This window comes from Strix uralensis, chromosome 10, assembly GCF_047716275.1.
Source record: "Strix uralensis isolate ZFMK-TIS-50842 chromosome 10, bStrUra1, whole genome shotgun sequence".
Taxonomy (NCBI): Eukaryota; Metazoa; Chordata; class Aves; order Strigiformes; family Strigidae; genus Strix; species Strix uralensis.
The window spans coordinates 10413834-10430837 of record NC_133981.1 but is presented as its reverse complement, the minus strand read 5'-3'; the positions used below and the strand labels follow the sequence as shown (position 1 = coordinate 10430837).

General features: G+C 38.9%; 1 protein-coding gene across 4 annotated transcripts in view; it reads left to right on the top strand.

Moving 5' to 3' along the window:
* The window catches only part of LOC141947737 (contactin-3-like), a 113597-nt gene that overhangs the window by 16549 nt on the left and 80044 nt on the right, over positions 1-17004 (top strand). For all 4 annotated transcript variants that reach the window (XM_074879171.1, XM_074879170.1, XM_074879167.1 and 1 more), the window contains exon 2: positions 13665-13801. In XM_074879171.1, the coding sequence (XP_074735272.1) occupies positions 13747-13801 (55 nt within the window). In that variant the 5' untranslated portion in view covers positions 13665-13746. The remainder of the gene's footprint in view (positions 1-13664; positions 13802-17004) is intronic.

The following is a 17004-nucleotide window of genomic DNA, read 5'->3' as shown; positions in this document are numbered from 1 at the left end:
GCCTTTGTAGAATTAAAATTATTTTTTATGATTTAAAAATATATGCATTGTAGACACAGCTTCAAGTACTCTTGTACAAGGTTTTTGTAGGTGAGTTTATACTTTGTTGTTTTGCTTTAACGATACCACTTAAAGCCAGGCATAATATGTTCTTTAAGGCTCTGTTTCAGCATAAGTTCCAGTCTTCACCTTCCCCCTCGGTTACAATGGAGGATGCAGAGACGTCCCAAATATTTTAGTAATTGCAGTGTCTCTCATGTCTTAGGTCATAGGTCTGACTAATCAAATTTCATATTCAACTTAGGATAACTTCTCACTGCAAGGAGGAGTAAGAACCTATCTAATATATGAGACACACATGTACCTATTCTTCATAGAGGATCTTCCCTCTTGATGAGGATAACTCCAGAAAAATGTAATGCAGAAGATCTTGATTTCTGTAGGAACGTTTGGAAAGTGCTAAGGGATACTCCTCTTGGTCGTAGAGGTTTAGGAAAAAGTTTTATGTAGGACTGTCCAGGAGCCTTTGCTCCTTCGGCTGTAGCACGGAAAATACAAATTCAGTGAGAGAGTGAAGTAGCCTGTCTCTAGTGGAGCTGTTCATAAAGGGTTTCTGTTGTCTTTGGGCCTCTTCCTTCTTTTCCTGGCTCAAAACGCAGGTATATTGTTAAACTATATAAACCATTTCCACTCAGTACTTTAAATAAGAGGTGGTAGTGAATCTTGCTAAAGGGAGTAAGGCAGCTTGGCTGCTTGCAGCCCACTGCAGAAGGGCTGAGCTTTCTGGTTCAGTGGGTTTATTGGTTCTTAAAGAATTACGCATTTAGTTTGAGGTCACTTCTGGAAAAGCGCTTTCTCTTGGTCTGCAGTACATGATTAGTAGTGAGAGCATTGCCAAGTGCATTAAGACATAAAGTGAACCTTGGAGATTCAAAAGAAACAGCATCTTCTGGGGTCTGGGGCTTGTTGCTACTTTCCTCTTAGACACAGTGGAAAAGAATTTTTCTTTGAAGAAGATGTAAAGTATTTGGGAAGTGAAGCTTTTTGGTTAGCAAAGCTCTAAGTGTAAGTTTTCTGAAGCTGTTCTTCAGACTTGTTTTGGTGCCACGAGTGATTTCAGAACAATACTAGTAGTCGTAGTAGGATGAACTAAAACTCCTGAACCTCAAAAATTAAATTTGTGTTAGTTTCTGCATCCCCATCCCTGGTGCAAATTCCATGCACTCTCTCTCTGACTCTTCTGCAGGTTTGCTTTCCTGCCAGGGCATTTTGTATCAAGGTACTCTTAATACTTTACAAACCAATTAACCTCCCTCCCTATCTTTTTCTTCCATGGTTTTTGAACCTCTGTCAGAGACTTCCTGATTTGAATTTAGTTCCCAAGTCAAGAAATAGATTTTTTTTTTTTTTCAGTACTCTAGACATTCTTAGGTTCATCGCCACTGAATGTTATCTCAGTGTAGCGCTCTGCTCCTTCCAGTTTTGTTTGGGTTTTTTTAAACCAAAGCTGTCAAACTTACCCAGCAAAGCCTGTATAGTCCTTATCACGTCTAACCTTGTACTGATACTTGAAGAGATCTTGCTAAGTAATTAACACTGCTTTTTGTAAATTATTTTTTTTCCTGAAAGTGAGGCCTTATTACGTGGGAGGGATAAAAGGATAGCTAAACAACTATGAAACTCAAGTCTAGTACTTTTTTACTGCTTTTTGTGGCCATAGATCAACTGTGGTTGCATGCAGTAATCTTGGGATAGACGCTAATATTCCTCTTTTAGTATCAATGGAGGAAAAACAGTCAATTTAACAGCTAGTATTCTGCATTTTTTCAAATCGTGGTCTCATGTTGAGACTTGGTTTCCTGCCTGGAGACATGAGTAACAAGGATACACAATTAATAATTATCATCTCTAAATTATGCAAAACTGAGAGTACCTGCTGTCATTTCATTGTTCATCATGTTTCCTCCTTTTCCCCTCTTATTCCATCGTAGGGATCTGGGTACTGTCCCCTTCCAGCGTGAGTTAACAAAGCAAGTGTGTATTTAAACTAATGCTGGAATTAATTTTGCAGTAATGGAGGGGAGCAGCCATGTGTGGGGCAAAACAGAGGGGAAAATGAGGAGTGGAGGAAGAGGGGAAGTGTTCTATTAAAATAAAAATACTTTAAAAAAATACCGTATTCTGTGGTCTTAATAGTAACCATAAAATGGTTTGGTGCTGTTAAACAGTGTACTGTCATGTGCAAGCTAATCAGCCGTACTAATCAACTGAACATCTGTAATGGCTTTATCGTATTCTCCAATGGGTATTATTCTGCCAGCTAGTTCAGTTTAAGTGTTTTTTCTGTTATAATCTCACTTTGGAGTTAATATCTCTGCTAGTTGTTAGAAATTTGGCTGAAATGCAGTATTCAAGTTTTCAGGCAATATCTCATAGTTTCTCTTTTAAAAAAACTTTGCATAAAAATATTTGAGCATTTCTATTCATGAGAGAGGAAAGTCTCTCGGGCTGAATAACTTTTAAAGTGAAACTTCATAGACATCAATGCAGATTAAGCTGCCTTGGTTTCAAGTAAGAAGTAGAAGGGAAGAAAGTACTGAAATGGGTTCAGCTATAACCATTCAGCTGTGACTTTGAGCTTTTCTTTCCTTTCACATCAGTGCTCTATGCTGCGGGGGATTATTTTCTTGCATGTGACTTCGAGTGAGATAATCACAGACAGGATAAATTAAGGGTACCTGTGGCCATATCTCCTGAAACTCAGTTCCTTGCTAAAATTGGTGAATTCTTCTATCTAGCTCCTCCATTCCCAGGCTATAGATATTTTGAAAGAATAAGAAAAGGCAGGTAAGACTATATATATAATGTAAATGCCTCACATTTAACTTTTTTTTTCATCCTTTCTTGTTTAGCTATGTACTTGAAGCATTTATGCCATTTTGTCTTCTTGGTATCTTACTACTTGGGAATTAATTTTTCTTTTACAGTTAAGCAGAGACAATACATCACCTTACCTATTCCGTGTCGGCTTTCAGGCTGTAAACAAGGGTTGTGGCTGGAGCATATGGGGAAAATGGGCTGGTCCTTCAGTTTGCAAGGTGAGGTCTCAGCTTGGGACTGCAATGGTGCATTCTCCCAGTGCTGTTTTGGTCCATTATCTTCAACCATGTAAGACGGTTTGATGTGACTTATTCCCTGTGAGTAGCTACCATGACGTAGGGCACCATGTGTGGCCCAGCACCACGTTTAGCTTCTCCATCACTGGAGGCAGTTTGAAGGATGCATTGAGCTTCAAAGCAGAAGGCCCTCCAGGGGAGCCTGTGGATGTTGGCTTCCCCACCCAAACTGCTCCGTATCACAACATCAAGTTGAGTTTTCAAGCAAATCTATCCAGTGCATCCATATTGGTTGAAAGACTGTTGTACTAGAAGATGCGTGCTGACCTCAAAACCAAGGATTTTCTGCTAGTTCAGTGATATATATGACACTCACCTTTGCCTACTGTGGCAAAAACTGTAGATGTCTAATAGCCAAAGAAACAACAAAGGATCCCCTGTGTTCACCTGCAGGCTTCTTCCTCTGCTTGCCTGCCCAGGAGGCAGACAGCAAGCCTGTGGGGTCTGTCTCGGGTCATCTCTTCCTCTTGGCTTGCTTCTGCTCGGAGGGAGAAAAAAAGAAACCTCTGTGTGAGGCTTATGGAAAGAAGAGAAACTTGGCATTGCTGCTGATGTGGAGCAGTGTGTCTTGCCAACAAGTTTGCATCAATTCTATATCAGTTTTGGTCTAGAAAGTTTTGTTGATACTGGTCAAGAAGAAACAAATGTATAGTGTAATAGTAAAATACTAAATTCACACCTATGTGTAAGTGTATAAATGTGCCAGAGGACCCATGTAGGGGACAATCATCTGCCGTAGCGTCACGAAATACAATTGTTTGGGGGTTTTCTATGTGTTGTCCTTTGTAATGACTCCATGCTGTTACCTAAAAAAAAAAAAAAACCAAAAAAAAAACCAACTAACAAATTAGTGGTTAAAAAAACCAAAACAACACAGAAAACCTGGCCATCAGACTTCTGAAATATAATGCGGGAAAAACTGTCCTTTCTTACTCTGAGTAACTTGGCTGGAAGAGTCTGCACTAAAATATATTAATAAAGACTTCAAAATATGAAGTCTGGGAGACTTTTTCCATTTAAAAGCAAAATTGAGCCCAATCCTTTGCAGGAAGCCACAAGGCCTGTGGTGGCATTCAGACAAGGAGAGGTGCAGGTGGAGCCCAGGTGCTGAGAGGCTCTTGTCCTCAAATCTCTGTTAAGAATTTTTTTCCTTTTCCATTGGAAACAAAGTTAAGTAACTATTGATTTTTTTTTTTTTTTCTGGAAAATGCCTGGTTAATGCAATACACAGGTCATGTTTTAAGTTTTGGTTGGGTGTTGTAACTAAAGAGGTGGTCATGCATTGAAGATTTCTTGCCTGTATTGTGTTATGCATATGAAAAGAATGCCATTAAAATTGAATAAATATTCTTGTAGGTACTTGAGCGTTAATGAGACTTGGAAGGAGGAAAGAGAGGGTGAGAAGGGAGGGATTTCTCTGCAATTGTCTGTTTGGTATACATTATTATATTGTTACATACACTTTTTTAATATATATCTAGCTGTAAATGTGTGTGTATATGTATATATACAGCTAGCAACACATTTACTGTTTAACCTACAAAATCTCTTGTTTTTTTCAGGCCCAAAGTGCACTGACTGTTTAATTTGTCAGCTATATGAGTTCTTAGACACAGAATGATCTTTCTGATATGTTACAGTTTAAACTTTTCCTTAAACTGAGAATTTAATGGGATAGAAATATTGAGCTTCTGTACTGTGTCCTGTAGTGAGACAGACCAGAAAGGCTAGAGTGTACATTTTTGATTATTTTTGGGACTAACAGCAGCAATATTTATTATAGGGAGCTTTGTAAATCAGTGTAACTTTTGTCAGGAAAAGTTAGTGAACACAGGGGCCTGTTGGTGTGTAATATTTGGTGTAGTCTGATATTGAGAGTATTTCTGTGTTGAGTTTTGTATGCTTTTGAGTTGCAGTGCCCTGACAGAGTAATATATTGTCAATGCTTTTAAAGTGGATGGACTAGACAGTCCATTATTACTCTGTGGCACTTTCCTGCTCCCTAGATGCCTCAGTTCAGGTAAATGGAACTGCCTGAATTTCAGTTACTGGGCTTTGAAGCCTGTCTCAAGGGTAGGATGAGTCTTGCTTGTCCTATACCCTGATTTTATGTAGATACTGCACTTCTGTATAGGAGAAATATGAGGGAGAAGGGCACATTCTATTTAAAAAAAATATTTGAACTGATGATATTACTGTGGGCACTAGGATTATTGGAAATTCAGCAGTCTTTAAATTTTTGATGAGGAGGGAACTACTGACAAATTGCTGTAGGTAACCCTTGGAGCCAGGTCAGCAAGCCCTGATCAGCATTCCTGGGGCTCCCTGGCCAGGTGAGGTGGTGCCCGGCGGGAGGTGGATGTTAATGCCGGCTGGGACAAGGCGAGATGTACAGATCAACTTTGTTCTCGCCAAGGAATATCAAAGCTAAATTATGTATGCAGTAGAAAGTGATGAGTTATATTTGGGCAACCATGCAGGATAAAAGAAGCTTTTGAAGTTATGATTTGTAGGAGATGGAACCAAAGATGTTGGGAAAGAAATACTCTATTATTTGTACCTCATCAGAGACCACTCTCATATGCTAATACAAAGCCTCCTTATATGGGAATGAGGAATGGCTAATGAAAGTAATCCTAACTGCCAAAGTTTGGTCTTATTTTCAGAGACTAAGCTCATCAGTAACATCTCTTGCCGTCCCAAGGCTTGCTGTGCTAATGGTCAGCAAGCACTGGCAGCCTGGAGAGCTGGTAATGCAAATGCAGACTTCGTAGTCATCCAAGGTATGGAAATAGAAATCAGGTAGTCAGGTTGCCCCCTTTCCCCCCACTGCACCTACACAATGCATAGTTCAACCAACTTCAGATTTGATTTTTCCAATAGCTTTGATATATTTATCATAATTCTAGAACCTTAGGTTATTTTGAAGTGATTTGTGACATCTTGTCATCTGGGTTCAAAGAATTTCTGACCTCTGGAAGTACCTGTCTTGGAACTCCTGTTTGAAGGTGATGACCCATATGTATTACCAAAAGGGCGTCTGAAATTGGTAAGTTACAGGGAGAAAGCCTCAGGCATACAAATTATAGGAATAAGGGTCAGAAAATAATAGAGGAAATACTTTATTTGTGACAGGTCAGTCTTCTGGGGGAAAAAAAGAAGCTTTTTGAAGTTGGTTATTGGTTTGAAATATTGTTATTCCAAGAAAGGAAGAATTAATGGACAGAGCTCAGGTCGTGTCACCAAGGGTGCATTGCAATTTTAACATAATCATAGCGTTTTGAAATGCAAGAGGTTGTTGGACTGATGTTGTGTAGCATGAGTTGGGAAGGCGTTTAGTAATCTGTTGAAGTATAGAGGAATGTATCTGTGTAACAGTAATAAATGGAGGTATTTGAAGTAACAGCAGAAGGTAACTTTTGGCAATGATTGGTGAATATGAATACGTTTTTTTTTTTTTAACTTTAACACTGGTAGGAAATTTCAAACTTTTCTTTGTGCTAAATAGACAAGATTCCTGATTACTACAGGTAAAGAATTTTTACCAAGAAGTTGCAGCCTGAAAGTTTTGGTATGCTGTAAAAACACTCTTTCCTTCCATGTGATTTGGAAGTACAGTTTTGTCACAGAAGAGACGATTTTACTTGGAAACTGGAAGTGAGCTTGATAGTAACTAGGGCACACAAAGTCTGTATGCAGATGAACACTGCAGCAAACCTACAAGTCTGTTCCTGAGGGCTTGAGAGCCATCCCTCAGCAGCAAGGACAGAATCCACACTTGCATCTGTATCAGGACCGTGCTCTTGCCATTTGAAATCAAATATCTTGGCTGATGCCAGTGCAGTTAATATTGTCAAAGCAGGTGTCTAATAGGTGTCTTAATTCTGTTTCTTGTGTGAGTAAAAGTCTTGGTTTTTAATACTAGCAGCTTCCGTAACTAGAAGTCTTCAAAATGTTATGGAAAGAAAATGTCTTATATTTTGGTTTTTTTGAACTGGTTAATCACAAGTCATGACTCGTTGGCCAGAAAAGGCAGATAGTAACAAGATAAGTTTTGAGGTCTCAAAAGTGAACTTCTGTGCAAATGTACTTTGTCTCATCAACTTTCATATTTACCAATGTGTCAGGGTTTCATGAAGTAATGTAGAAAAGAGCAATATAATTCTGATTTAATATCTATATTTTGAATTTGATAGGGTAGGTTAATTTTTCAGTTTAACACCTTCACTGTACCAACACCAAAAATAGGCATAATTTAGTTCTTAGTGACAGTAACTAAACATACCATTCAGACTTGATACACTGTTTGGCATAGGTCTTCCATGTATGTTGGGTCTAGAGTTGCTATTGCTTAAAAGACTTACCAATTTTAAATTGTATCATGTAATTGATTAAATTGAAAGAGTTAAAAGAGATTCCCCTGTAAACTTAAGGAAAAAAGCAAAGCTGGTTCTTTTGTGAAGTGTTCCCATTGGTGTCCCAAAATTGATTGAGGTGGGCTGTCTCTGCAGGTGGTGCAAGGTAAAGACTTCTGGCTAGATTTAAAGAGGTTCTCAAATTGTCGATACACAGAGTTGTGGAAGGTGGTGGTCTTAAAATAAAGTAGGATTCCTTGGGGCTTTAAGATAAATGTCATTCCTTAATTATCTTCCTTTTGCAACTTCACTGGTTCTGTTGACATGGAATAAGTCCCTGTGGTAAAAGGCTCAGCTGAGTTAAACCTTTCTTTGGTGGTTATAGCTCTTAAATGGAAGAACTGCAGATACCAAGTTCAGTAAACCCTGTTGGTGTATTCAGAAAGGGTCATAACGTCGTGGTGAATAAGAGGTATAAAGCAGAGATGCTCTGTGATGCTGTTTGGAGAAAGATTCGTATACAGGGAGAGAGGGCATTCAGTTACTGCAAATGTTCTTTGTTCCACTTGGAAAAGGAGGGACTGAAATAAGTTTAGGGCTAGGGAAGATGCTCTGTAAACCAGAATCACCTATGTGGTCCGTGTACTGGAGAGATTTAGGTCAATTCCAAAGGATGGACAGGCAGGTGAAGCAGGGGTGGTGGCTGAAAGAGTCAATAAATGCAGTGAGACAGAGAAGCTGTAAAAAAACTATCCACAGAACAGTTGCTGGTTCTTCTATTTTAAGCTTTTATAAATTTTGTTTAAAATGACACTTTTAACTAAGTCTCTGCTAATGACACACTGGAGATGACTTCAATCCTGCTTAGGGCTTGGTAATGGTGAAGTTTCTCTAAAACTTTCTTCCTCTTTTTTGTGCCTAAGTCCAACTTCATCATCCTGATTTGTCTATTGTTGATATCCCTGTAGGGACAGGAAGGCCACAGGCAGCCTCACAATTGCTACCTGCAAAGGCTGCTGCCTAATGAGTGGTGCTACCATGTGCCTGTGGAGCAAAGATCTAATGAGACCCCAAAGGAGTCAGAGCAACCACGATTTTCCTTAGAGCACCTTTTTAAACTTTTCTTTGGAACAAGCCATGGTATTGCTTAGTGGGTTTTTTAACCCTATCATGCTTCTTTAGCATTTAGCTGGTCAATTCTTATTTATTTGCAGTCTTTCAGGTGTATTAGATGCATTTTACATCTCTTTCAGAAGTGTACTGCCAGTGCTGGCTCTGTAATATTCTGTATTTCCTCTGTGTTTTGTTTTTTTTCCCAAAGCCTTTCCAATCTCTAACATTACTCAGATACTTCACTCTCTAGACTTGCCTGTTGGAGGATATCAGAGTTGAATTAACTATTCCTTCAAGTGACAGAAATCCCTTCTGAGCTCTCATCTTGAGCTGGCACCACGTCTGCATCAATGGAACAAAGATATACTTGATTTTAAAAAAATTTTAAAACATAATAAAATCTGTGGATTGGATAGGCCTGCCCTTGACTTGATAATTCCATATACCTTTAGCACTTTTGAGTTGGATTCATTTCTGCAGTCAGATCCAAGTGAACTGGGCTATCTTGGTATCAAAGATTAGAGATTATCCAGTATTAGAGAAAGACTAGCTTGATAAATTAGGGACAAACATAGTTTTATAGTGGTTTTGTTACAGTCTTTTGAAAATTCAAAGGAAATACAATATTAGCATTTTCCAATTTTTTTTACTGAGCATGGAAAAGTGTGTGGTTTCCATACAAAACTAGAATATTTTCATTATGGCACTGATTCCTTTCAGTCTTAGAGGAGGGACTATAAGAGGCAGAAACTTAATTTGGTGATGTGTAAGTAACTAATTTTTCACAGCCAGTAATTTCATTTTGAGGGAAATGAGAAATGAATATTTCCCCCCAGCTCCCCAGAAAAAGGGTTGCTTGAAGTTACTGAGGGGTATTCTACACTAATCAGTGCATCTTCTTTTTATGATGCCTTGTGGAGATGACTTTATCATTAACTAGAGTATTAATCTCATAATTTATCAAGATGAGATTCTAATAAATCTTTCCCTTTGCAAAGATATGGTGACCTCTAGTGTCAGGTACATCAGTTTATTTTCTGTTTTGTGGTTTGTGACCAATACAGAAAAGTAAGTTCTAGGTCTCTGTAGCTCTCCTAAGTTCCAGGAGTTTCTGGTTAATTTAGACGCAGTGATGTCAGAAATTCCTCCAGCTCAAATTCAAAGTTTAACTTGAACATGTCAGCCAGATCTGACAAGTTGAATTTCTATATATAGAAATAAAAATTCCACCTTTGGGGAACTATTGCTTTTACACCTGACTCTGGGTAGTGAAAATTAAGGTCACTGAATAAAATTACTGACTCTTGAACCTTTCCCAAACTTTCTATTTCTTTCAGATGTTCTTGTCCATCGCTTGCTATATTATATGATCTGAAAGTGCATGGTTTCTGAAAAGCTAATTTTGAAGGAAGGAGAATCAAGTTGAATTTCTTGTGTGTGTGTGTATGCTTTCATCCTATGTAATTTGTTTGGCTGGTGTCTTTTTTCTTGCTATCCTGTGGTTGTCTTCAGACTTCTTGGAGGAACTCCTAAGAATTTACTTATTTCTGAAAGCCAACGAAAAGTATAATAAATAAACATGTTATTTTTTCCTGGTGTGTTTGCACCAATTCAGGTTTGCTTTCTTACTGTTTTGAAATACCTTCAACTTCTGAAACCAGAGCACTATCTAACACTAGGAAGCTTTCTAATTTTAAAAATATATTTGTATTTCCTTTTACATATTCTGTGGGTATTACTCTTTTCTTTACCATCTTTTCCAACCACAGCAGGTGCTACTTGTCTGTATTCTTTTGGGTCTTTACATACCACGTGCTGAATTTCTGTGGAGGTAATTTAAGTCCAGTTATTTCCAAAAAGAGCAAAATGGTTATATGGATCTGCCCCTCTGCTTCTGCAAAACGAGGGGGAGGTAAAATTATTCTTTGCTATTAATAGTACATTGTTCTCCGTTTGTAAGATGTGACATATTTGAAACATTGCAATCAAATGGCAAGGAGCTGGGACCTTTATTTGTACTTTTCCTCGCCTCTTTCTGAATGTGGGTGATCCAAAAAACAACCAGGGTTATCTAGGAGCTTTGAAGGTGACAAAGATGCTCAGCATTGTCATCTGACTTTGAATCCCTGCATTGGCAGTGAATAGTTCTGATGCAGGTTACTTCCGTGTGCTAGATAATTCAAATATGTACATTATAAAAACTAACTGACTGCAACCTTTCTAATATAGTGGATTTCTGTTACGTCTGACGGGAACCTAATTTTTAGATTTATACAATTAATACAATATCTATAGAAGTGATACAGTAAGTTACTGTAAAGCTGAGCTGCAGTGGTACTCAATACTTTTTTTTTTGTTTTTTTTGGAGCAGTTTCAAAGCAACAAGCTTTCTCCACTGCCAGTATTCACCGAGGGTCTATAAACAGCCTAATACCATCCTCTGACTTGTCAAAGGCAACCTCGGTGTGGAAGGGGAGGGCAGGGAGCCCAAGGTGGGTCTTAGGCTCTTGCAACCCTTCGTGTACCTATGGGCAGCAGACTGGGATGGCATTGGCAGAGAAAACCTCCTTTTAGCTTCCCTTCTTTAATGGGAAGGCTGTTGCTCAACAAGGAACTGAGCAGAAACTTCAAGGATTTTATGCTTTGGTGTCTGCTTGGTGTTAAATGGGTATGCGTATGAATTTGCATCTTCAGTTTTAAAGAACTGACCTGTTATTGAGCATAAGGATATATTTACCTGTCTTAAAGCTATAAATCTGAACACTAGAATGAAATTTTGGGTGTTTGGGAATTAGATCCTAGATTAGCAAAATCTTATAGAACAGAAAAAATGAAGTGTTTAAATCTCAGAACGTTAACTAGCTGGTAACTACCATGCTCTCTTTTAGATAATAAAGTACAATACAGGCAAAGATTGGGATGTATTTTTATGATTTTATACCCACATATAAAACTTTTCAGTTTTTTTAGCTTCTGCCAAAGCACTTTTTTCTGGCCTCAGATGGATCTATCATGTTCTACTTTGCCCAGAGCTCTTAAAGAACAAAATCAAATTAATTTAGCTTTTCCACCTTTTTTTTTCTTCCTTGTAGGACTGCAAGAATGCTGACATATAAGAGTGACCTACTTTAGTATTCCTACTCCCCCTCCTCCCCTTTCTGCCCTTCTGGCTATCCTCACTGCTCAGGGCAAACATTGCAGCTATAAAATTGCTAGTTTCCGTAGAGAAGGATGGCGATGCTTAGGCAGGATTGCAGCCTAAAACTGGGGGTGTCCCAAGATGCTCCTGCACCAGGCTGGCGTGGCACTAGTGTGGCCATGGCTTCTGATGACTGTGGGAGCAACTGGTCCTCAAGCAGCACAGCTGGGGCTGAGTCCCGGACAAGTGTTTGGTTGTCCAGCCCCTGGTCTTTGGCTGCCTGCCAATAACCTTGGGGGAAGGCTCTGCACTTGGCCCTTGGAAACAGGGTGGGGGATGACCAAACCCAAATTTTGAGTTTGTTTTCCTCATTTTGTATCTGGTTTGTGGTTTGTTTTTTTTAAGGAAAAAACAAAACAAACCCAAACCCACTGCAGATCTGACACAAAAGGAGTGTCTACCTTCCTTTATGTGATCTCCTCAGTATGTGCATCTGACCTCAGTTTTTTTTCTGACTCCAGGAAAGGAAGAATTCTAATGTTCCCAAAACACTGTTGTGGGGTTTTTAACATGCAAACTTACCAGATTTTGTTGTACTTACATGACTTATTTTAGAAACCAATAATGTTTTAGTTGCATCTGATAAACTTACTCAATTCTTAGTCTGAGAACTGGGTGTGGTTCCTCAAACTGTCTGATCTAAAGAGCTGCCTGGGGGTGGGATATTCCCACCACCACCACTTTTTTAGGTACTTAGGAATTGCTGTACCCCTGCAGTAAGCTTCCCTATTGTACCAGTTTTGCTGGCAGCAGATACTTGCTGAGCGATCAATACCTGTTACTTGATAGAAATGTGAGTGTTGGGGTTCGCTTATTTTCTGGTTTAGAAACATGAAAAAATCAGAAAGCAATACCTCTGATAGTACAGAGGAGAGGATGCTGCTGTCTGTGCCACGTGGCTTGCTGTGAAAGCTGATAACGAACCCTTCATGAGCCAGCATCCCAGGATTCAAAAAGATACAGTTCTTGTGATGACGGGCCATGTGGTGTTTTTCTGGGGAGCTGCAGTTCTAGCAAGTCATTGGGTGGGGATGTATCAGAATGTGATCTCTCTTTCTGGGGTGCTTGACTTGAAATTCAGACACCTGATTTACAGAAGTAGTAGAAATTTTCAACTATAATGTAAAATACAGTTCACATGGAAAAATCGAGTTCAGACATCTTAGATTTGGCTACTCAGAATTAGTTGTTGCTTTCTTGACCTTAATATTTCTGTGCATTGATCTGTATCCTAATTCCAAAAGGAACCATTTGGTCTGCTCTGTGTACTGCAGAAGCTCAAATTTTTCTCAGCTACCACAGCATCCTCTTTCTTCAGAAGAAGGGAAGTGACATACACAAAATATAAAAGCCACAGTTGTCATACAACTTCAGAAAATTTACTTTGAAACTTTTTTAGGAAAAACTAAAATAGCAATGTCATTCCCAGGCTAGTAAACCTTGGCAAGCCATTTATCCTCTAGCTAGTAACAAAGGTAAAAATGGAAGCTAGCAAATTAGTTAGTAACATGTCATTACACCTGACACACTTGAGTGCAGTGTGCTCACTGGTGGTTTTTTCAGTTGCTAGAGCTTTCTCTTCAGACTTCTACAATGCTGTTATGCATATGGAGTACAGATGTAGTATGGAAAACAACAACAAAAAAACCTGGGTTAGACATGGCTAGCACATATATATATTCTTCTGTTGAGGATTAAGTCATAAGAAAGAGGAACACTGGAGGATCTGTCAACATAGTATTTATAATAAAGTGTATTAACAAGGAAGCCAGTTCTTAGGGATTATCATGGGATTCAATTTTATGTTTGTTCTTTTAACAGGTTATTAAACCTTGCACCTGGAAGACTAGACATACAATTCACCTGAGACTGAACCAGAATTACTGAATTTAGGTGACTGAAGATGCTGCTGCTGTGGAAACAGCTGTTCCTGGTCTCATTTGTTGGCTGTCTTGGAGGTAACAATATACAATAATCTCTAATTTACAGTTTCAAGCTATGTATAAGTCTCCAGATTCCAGATTTGAACGGCACTTGAGGAATAGAACCACAGAGGCTTTGAAATGCAAATGTCACACAGAGTTTAGAGACCAAGCATGCAATACATATCTTAAATAATACAAAATATTAACAGTGAATGAATTAACCTCTTTTCTCCAAAGTTACTACTGAGGGCTATGCTTTCAAAGCAAGCAGAAGATATTTGAATGCATTAAGGATGTTACTAGTGTTGCATGCATCATAGGTATACTGATTTAATAGCTGCAATATGTGCTTTTTTTTAACTGGAAACTTCTAAATTCTTGCTGGAACTGGGGATGATTGCTGCAGCTTTTGTCAAAACTTTGTTTACTGTAGAACGGGTTTATTCATGAGAAGTAGAGCTATGTTATTGCTGCACCAATTCAGCAGTTCAGAGGTTTGCTTTTCCTACCCTGCTAGGCGATAACCCAGCTAATTCTCAGTGTTTGGAACTTGTGATGCTTTTCAGGTCTTCTCTCTCCTGTGACATTAGATCTTACGAATCTTTCTTTACCTCATTGAGGTCAATGCTCACAGCAGCAGAAGTCCCTTGCTTTTCTTGGTGATCTCTTTGTTCAGCATGTGTTCTGCTTGAGCGCCTCTAGTAACACCAAGGTGCTTGTGAGAGGGAGAGGAGAGGCCCCTGTTCTACCCTCAGGGGCTGACTCTTGGTGATTTCGGTGCACGCTGGCATCGCCAGGGTTGCAAAGAGCAGGCATAGCTGATACTGCCCAAATTACCTGTGTGTGCGCTCTTCACAAGTGTCAGTGTACTTTGGGAAAGAGCGTAGTATATATGCATGTGCTTTAATTGAAACATGTAAATCCAAATGGTTTATAGTCTGGGTCTGTGAGTAGACGTTTCCTTTGCAACAGCTATAATGTGGGGATGGATGGAGAGAGACATTGGTGCTCTGGCTGTCACCCATCTGTGATTGCTGATACCGTGGCACATGCTGTGCCAGCCTCTTCTCTCATCTCCCTTCCTTCTGTAACCAGCGCTTATGTTCTGACTGCCTTCAGGAGGGTTGAAATCCTACATGAGGTGCACACAAACATAACTGAGTAGGGTATATGGATTTAGCTTTTTATGGGGACTTAGAAGGCCAGGATTTGGTTTTGGCTCAGTCAGAAATTTTGAAGAAAAAGAAGCCACATTGTTAAACCAATCTGTAAAGTGAAAGGTGCTAATATTTTTCTCTTATCAAATCCAAACATTTTTCTACAGAAAAAGAAAATCCCAAGAGACTTAGAAATATAAATTATATTTCCTACAGGACTACTTCACAGGTCACTTCCTGAAAGAGGTCTTGGGCATTTCTGACACTGAAACAATCACACAAGACTTGCACAGAATTACTGGTTGAAGTAGAGGGGCTTTCGTTTTCTCCTCTTTAAACTGCCTGGAGCAAAGCTACCTTTTTAATAACTTTAGAGTAGATACTGCCGTGCTGCTGGGTCCGTGCTTTCCCTGTGTCAGTCTGTCCTGTCCCGCTGCCATGGCATAATCCATGCAATAAGTGTGACTCCTTTTGAGCTTGTGAAAATCCCAAAATAGTGAGGGAGAAGGTGGCAGGGAGCTGTTTCCCTCCAGGAGGATTAGAGGTAGTGTTTTGTGCTGTTGCTTGATGCTGCTCTTGTACTTCCAGCTTTTCTCTTCTAGCAGCAAACGTATGCAGCAGTGGTGCTGCACGAGGCAGGTTAGCGTGAAGTTGTGAGCATCGTGCGTTAGCTAGAAAGAGCTGTCCCAGCCAGGGCTGTGCCTCTCTTTTGGGCTGCGTTTGGAAATACCTGAAGTTGAAAATGTGCTTGTACTCTTAAAATTACTTGGAGGATGTAAGTCTACTCTCTGCCTACTGCTACATCTCTGTTATTGCTGGGGAATTACTTATAAGGCTGGTTAGCCACTGCTATATCTGAATTGGCAAAATTTTGACACTGTGAATGTCAGCAAAACAACTTGTTGCAGAACGTATGTATGCGCTTCTGAATCTTATATGTAACTTTGGATTTCTGCTGACTGTTCAGTACAGCTGTTATTCAAAGGAGATACATTATTTGTTAATTTAAATACAGACTAACCGAAACCATTTTTTAAGAAGTGATTAGTTGATGTGATGAAGGATACCATGGGGGAAAAAAAACCCAGGCAAAATCCAAACATTAAAAGATTTTTTTCAAAGTGTAGTCTTGCTGGTTTTTGATCTGCTGGATATTGGTTTTTAATATTTACATTGCAATACTTAAGTAAAATGTATGAATAATTTTCATGCAATACATCACTTCTGTTGGTGACTGGCATTATGTGTGTTATTTGTAGTAGAATGAACGATTTCATTACGTTCGTGGCTGTTAGTGTTAGATGAGTATTGATGCTAAAAAGGCTTGGATTTTAGGCTGTTAAAAATTTCTAAGTTTTTCAGTTGATGTAAGGAAGATGAGGACTAAGAATTTTATCTTGCTGTAGCTTTTAGTTACATTTGTACAATTTAATAGTTATCCTTTGAATCATAACAAATACCTGAGATACAGGTAGTATAAGAGTAGAAGGCCAAAACCCCCAATATTTCATTCATAGATAACATACAGTAAAACGTTCTTTTGAAAAATGACAATTGTTTTACCCTTATTGAAGCTGTATTGTTTTAAATTGCAAAGCATGCAAATCTTCTGGCTTGATGTGTTGAATTTAATTATGCTCTTTCTTTTAAATGGAAAAAAATCTTTGAGATAATATATGAAGTAGCATCCAGACCCAAGAAGGTAAGTCTAACTCTTAAACAACACAGGGTTCTCCTTCTCTCCCAGGCACTGCTGGTTTGTTACAAGCAGTAATATGGAGAAAGCTGTAAATATCACCTGTTGGAGAGTTGCAAACAAATATTTGGAGTGTGAGCTGCAACATCTGCAGAACTACAGGTGTGACACTGTCAAAGCATTGCTCAGATCACTTTGACCTTGGTAGTGGTTTGTGTGGAGAAGTAGATAAATCTTTCATCCTTGTAGAAGGAGGTTTTCACCCATCTGTTGAAGGACTTTTTTTATGCTTTAATCTTTCTTACATTTTTATTTCATGTCATCTCAGTTCTTTTGGATCATATTTAAAAGCATCTTAGATGAAAGCAAGTTTTGTTTTTGCT